At 40.1% G+C, this 6,231-nt stretch overlaps 1 protein-coding gene across 1 annotated transcript; it reads left to right on the top strand.

Moving 5' to 3' along the window:
- The first annotated feature begins 1,860 nt into the window (after positions 1–1,860).
- Positions 1,861–3,543, top strand: LOC134271541 (uncharacterized). Its single transcript, XM_062753748.1, has one exon. It carries the CDS (start codon positions 1,861–1,863, stop codon positions 3,541–3,543), a length of 1,683 nt encoding a protein of 560 aa, XP_062609732.1.
- The last annotated feature ends 2,688 nt before the right edge of the window (positions 3,544–6,231 follow it).

The raw sequence follows: 6,231 nt of genomic DNA, 5'->3' as shown, positions 1-6,231 counted from the left end.
TTACATATATTACATTTTTAGTGGCACAAGACATGTTCGCATTGACTGTGAATTGTCTTCCATTAAAGTCATAAGTTGATCCTTCCATTATATGTGTACACGTCCCGCAACGCGCGTCTTCACACTTAGTCACTTTGTAACTATTCTTGAAATGGGACGAACACAGAATTCTTCTAAGATTTTTGGGCTGTCTTCTGCTGTTAATAAATTTTACATCTCTATATATTTGTTGTGTTGACCGGTCCGTTTTCAGAACGTTGTTAAGTTGGTGTACTACGGAGGTCAAATTATGATTCCTTGGATTGTGGGTATGCACAAACGGAATTATATCCGTTTTATTTTCCTGGGTATTTGTAGACAGTAATTCTGACCGTTCATATCCTTTGGCTTTCAATATCCCGTTATCTATCAGGTTTTGAGGATATCCCTGTTTTAAAAGGTATAACTTGAGTTCTTTCAGTCGGATATCTCTGGTGTTTTCGTCACTAACGATAGCACATAAACGTCTAGCCAGATTGTATGGAATTGCTGTTTTTGTGTGATGAGGGAGACAGGATCCAAAATGTAAATACTGGTGGGTGTCAGTTGATTTGTAGAAAATATCCGTTGAAAGTTTGGTATCTTCTTTAATGACAAGAACGTCAAGGAAAGGTAATTCCATATCGCTGCTTTCCATGGTAAATTTAATGTTGGAATCTAAGTCGTTTAATAATTGGTGGAAAATTGATAATCTCTCAATGTTGTCATTCCACAGAATGAAGCAGTCATCTAAAAATCGTTTCCACTTTGATGTTATAGCTTCAGCGTCCTCCTCTCCCCATAGAGTGACAAGTCGTTGATGGAGTTTTTGCTCGAGGTATCCCAAAGTTAAGGTGGCATACGTGGGAGCCACTTTTGTTCCCATCGCTGTTCCTTTTGTTTGAATAAAATGCTCTATTCCGAAGGCAAATGTATTGTTTTGAAGTATAATTCTTAATCCTTCTAAGATGAATTCTTGCTCAAAACGATCCTGTAGTTAGTCTGGGTATCTATCAATCCAGTATTTAACCGCTTTTATACCCAAGTCCACGGGTATATTTGTGTATAAATTCACGACGTCGAATGACACGAGTTTCGTATTAGGTTGAATATGTTCTGGTAGGTGGTTGATAAAATCTATATCATCTCTTATAAAACTAGGAACCTTTTTACAATAAGGCTTTAATAAAATGTCTAACAAGTGACTCAGTCATATGGCAAGGAGTCTACTAAACAGCCGAAAGGAAAACAGTTGATAAGAAAACCAGGACCAAAAAACTCCGGTAAGAATGATACGACAAGAGCTACCTATGCGTCTGTTGTGAGCAATGATACCATGCAGACTGGATCGAATCCCAATGCCACGAGAAATCAGAAAGCAAATCAAGCATTGCCCCCAGAACAAAGTCTACGTCGCCATTACACTCGATGGACAACGTTCAATAACGCGAAACGAAATTCGCCCCACTCCTATCCGAAAAACCATAACTTTAAGAGGAAATACCAACAAGGAATTAACCACCTACAAAATAATAACCACAATCACCAACGGATTATTAGACGGTACAAACCCTCAAACATTTATAGAAATGAAAAAACAACTTTCATCGGACGTGGTGTGCGGCACTATTTTTTAGGAGGTGGCAAACCCAACCAAGGACAGAGGCACATACCACAATTATATCAACAAACAGCGCAAATTTAGTTGATGTTGAGGAAACAAATAAAACCAAGGAATCAATAGAAGTTGATCCTAAAGTGTTTAATCTTTCAGATAGGATATTAACTAAAGCAGAGATAAAATTATTATCTAGAGGCTTGAAATATACACCCACCCCACGTATGAATAACCAAGAACTTAAAACGGACGTAAAGGAATATACAAGGCGACTACGACTAAGGGAATACTTTTACGAAGATAACGACGAATCAACAGAAGATAGTGAAAATGAGGAACCAGAGGACCTGGTTAGAAATAAATCCCACTTTATTCCAAAACGAGGAAGAAATCGAACTCTAGATACGGTATGTGAAACCCTAGATAATATAAACCTACCTAATATTAAGAAGAATATTAGATCTAATCTCACAAAAGAAGAGCAAAAAGCTTTAAATGACTTACATAATGACGAAAATATCGTTATCAAAGAAGCCGACAAAGGAGGCGGAGTAGTCTTCATGAATAAAACATATTACGAACGTAAGATTTTGAATATGCTACAGGACCCTAACTACTATGGGAGTATTAATGCAAATCACGAGACAAAAACTTTAGCAAAGATAAAACAACTTGTCAGTGGGCCATCCTCGGGAGATATAACTGATAAGGAGAAAGACTATCTCACAAACTTTGAAACAAAAGAGAGTCAATTTTACGGATTACCAAAAGTACACAAGTCATCAGAAATCAAAAACGCCATACAGGCTCAGAGAGGAGAATATATTTGCTGTCTAAATCCCGAAGATCTCTCTTTTCGGCCAATCGTAGGGGGGCCTAATTGTTCAACTCAAAGACTGAGTCACTTGTTAGACATTTTATTAAAGCCTTATTGTAAAAAGGTTCCTAGTTTTATAAGAGATGATATAGATTTTATCAACCACCTACCAGAACATATTCAACCTAATACGAAACTCGTGTCATTCGACGTCGTGAATTTATACACAAATATACCCGTGGACTTGGGTATAAAAGCGGTTAAATACTGGATTGATAGATACCCAAACTTACTACAGGATCGTTTTGAGCAAGAATTCATCTTAGAAGGATTAAGAATTATACTTCAAAACAATACATTTGCCTTCGGAATAGAGCATTTTATTCAAACAAAAGGAACAGCGATGGGAACAAAAGTGGCTCCCACGTATGCCACCTTAACTTTGGGATACCTCGAGCAAAAACTCCATCAACGACTTGTCACTCTATGGGGAGAGGAGGACGCTGAAGCTATAACATCAAAGTGGAAACGATTTTTAGATGACTGCTTCATTCTGTGGAATGACAACATTGAGAGATTATCAATTTTCCACCAATTATTAAACGACTTAGATTCCAACATTAAATTTACCATGGAAAGCAGCGATATGGAATTACCTTTCCTTGACGTTCTTGTCATTAAAGAAGATACCAAACTTTCAACGGATATTTTCTACAAATCAACTGACACCCACCAGTATTTACATTTTGGATCCTGTCACCCTCATCACACAAAAACAGCAATTCCATACAATCTGGCTAGACGTTTATGTGCTATCGTTAGTGACGAAAACACCAGAGATATCCGACTGAAAGAACTCAAGTTATACCTTTTAAAACAGGGATATCCTCAAAACCTGATAGATAACGGGATATTGAAAGCCAAAGGATATGAACGGTCAGAATTACTGTCTACAAATACCCAGGAAAATAAAACGGATATAATTCCGTTTGTGCATACCCACAATCCAAGGAATCATAATTTGACCTCCGTAGTACACCAACTTAACAACGTTCTGAAAACGCAACACAACAAATATATAGAGATGTAAAATTTATTAACAGCAGAAGACAGCCCAAAAATCTTAGAAGAATTCTGTGTTCGTCCCATTTCAAGAATAGTTACAAAGTGACTAAGTGTGAAGACGCGCGTTGCGGGATGTGTACACATATAATGGAAGGATCAACTTATGACTTTAATGGAAGACAATTCACAGTCAATGCGAACATGTCTTGTGCCACTAAAAATGTAATATATGTAATAACGTGTGCTGGATGCCAAGAATTTTATATCGGGGAAACAAGCAATCAATTGCGTGCCCGGGTGCGTGTCCACCGACAACATATTAACTCTCCGGAATATCGGCAAATCCGTCTGAGTGAACATTTGGATACTTGTGGAAATAAACAATTCACTACTTTTCTTTGCTTTTTCTCTGAGCATCTGTCCATCTTGGGTTATGGTCAATCACCACTACTGTCATGTCCTCCCATTTGTGACCCTCAAGGTTGAAATGTTCTCCAACGGGTTCATTGAGTTTTTTGGTCCTAATGGTCGAGCGGTGGTTATTGACTCTCCTGCGGAGATCTCCTGTTTCACCAATATACTGTTTGGAGCAAACTTTGCAACTGATGAGATAAATGCAGTTGTCAGTATGACAGGACAAATTCCCTAGTATTTTGTAGCTGCGGCCTGTAACTGGGCTGTTAAAATTATCTGTGTCAGTGCTGTGCTTACAAAGAAGACATCTTCTGTCAGAGCAAGTTTTAAAGCCCCCGTTAGGTAATGGGTTGTCCAGTCTGGTTCTTACTACCATGTCCTTAAGGTTCCTTGGGCGTCTGTATGCAGCCAGTGGGGGTTCCTTAAAGACCTCTGCCATTCGTTTGTTTGAATGGAGAATTGGAAGGTTCTTTTGAAGGATACCGCTAAGGCTCTTAAGGACGGGATGGTATGTGGTTACCAGAGGGACCCTGCCGCTATTGTCTTTCTCCTTGTAGCGTAATAGGTTTTGCCTGTCATGTCCCGCCATCTCATCAATAGCTGTTTGTACGGTGCGGGCATTGTAGCCTCTTTTGCATAAGTGGGACTTAAGAAGACCACTTTGCTCCTGATATAAGGCAGGGGAAGAACAGATGCGTCGAATTCTGGTGGCTAGACCCTTAGGCACTCCCTTAAAAGTGTGTGGGGGATGACAGCTGGTGGGCATAAGATATAAGTGGGAGTCTGTGGGTTTGGTGTGGAGACTGAATTCGATTTCACCGTCAATCAGGGTAGATGTAGTATCTAGGAATACGTTTTTCAAATTAGATACGTCTACTGTAAATTTGATTAACTGGTGAAAGGTGTTGGCAAACGTAATGAATGCCTCGATGCTCTCGCGACATTCCACCCACTTCATCTCTATATCGTCAATGAAACGCAACCAGCTATGGGGCCTAAATGGCGCTTGGAGTAACAAGTTGCGTTCCAGTCTGCCCATGAAGACATTGGCATAAGACGGTGCCATTTTTGTACCCATAGCAGTGCCATTAACTTGCAGGTAATGTTCTCCATTAAACATGAAGTTATTGAACTTGAGAACATGTTCAAGGAGCTTAGCAAGGGACTCGGTAGAAGGAACTAGTATGGATCTACTATCCCAGACTTCTCTACAGGCTTCGATACCCTCATCGTGTGGAATATTGGTGTACAAAGATGTGACGTCCATAGTCACGAGGAGGGTATGATCTGGGAGGCCAGTAGAGGGCGTCTTGTAAATGTAGTTCGTGGTGTCCTTAAGATAGGCTGGCAAACTTTCTACGTGTGGACGGAGATGTAAATCGATGAATTCAGAAATTTTCTCCGTGGGGTGTCCAATTGCGCTGACTATGGGGCGACCTGGCATGCCTTCTTTGTGTATTTTAGGAAGCAGATAGAATTGTCCTGGTCTACAGTCAATAGGATTTAAGGTCTCATAGACGTTGATACCAATCTCATTTTTCTCAAACATATCGTCAAGAGTTTTGGTAATGGCGGTGGAGAATTCTTTAGTAGGGTCAGAGTCCAGTTTCTTGTAGAAACGTTCGTCTGAGAGTTGTCTTTGGGCCTCCGCCATATAAGTCTCTTTATCCATTACTACAACTGTAGAGCCTTTGTCTGCTTTCTTAATTACAATGTCATCCCGATTTTTTAATGATTGTAAGGCAGATCTCTCCTCCTTACTCAAATTGTCGGGAGTTTTGTCTGGCATTGAAAGGAGCTTCTCTATTTCTAACTCAACGGCGTCAATATACGACTCAAGCGCGCCGCACTTGCCCGGCGTAGGTTCCCAGGCACTCTTGGGCTTATAGAGTTTGTGTTCCTCTAGGTCGTGTAAATCTGGCTTGGAAGAGTCGTATGAATTTGCTTCGGAGTCTTCTTTGTAAGCACAGCACTGACACAGATAATTTTAACAGCCCAGTTACAGGCCGCAGCTACAAAATACTAGGGAATTTGTCCTGTCATACTGACAACTGCATTTATCTCATCAGTTGCAAAGTTTGCTCCAAACAATATATTGGTGAAACAGGAGATCTCCGCAGGAGAGTCAATAACCACCGCTCGACCATTAGGACCAAAAAACTCAATGAACCCGTTGGAGAACATTTCAACCTTGAGGGTCACAAATGGGAGGACATGACAGTAGTGGTGATTGACCATAACCCAAGATGGACAGATGCTCAGAGAAAAAGCAAAGAAAAGTTCTGGATGCACAGATTGA

The sequence above is a fragment of the Saccostrea cucullata genome, unplaced genomic scaffold, assembly GCF_032062105.1.
Source record: "Saccostrea cucullata isolate Sc308-1 unplaced genomic scaffold, CSIRO_AGI_Scuc_v1 ctg8479, whole genome shotgun sequence".
NCBI classification, from domain to species: Eukaryota; Metazoa; Mollusca; class Bivalvia; order Ostreida; family Ostreidae; genus Saccostrea; species Saccostrea cuccullata.
Note: the sequence above shows the minus strand (reverse complement) of the source record. Positions and strands in the feature narration are given on the sequence as shown.

Bases quoted from the DNA above. Each gene is read 5' to 3' on its own strand.
- LOC134271541 (XM_062753748.1), top strand. From the start codon at position 1,861: ATGAATAACCAAGAACTTAAAACGGACGTAAAGGAATATACAAGGCGA.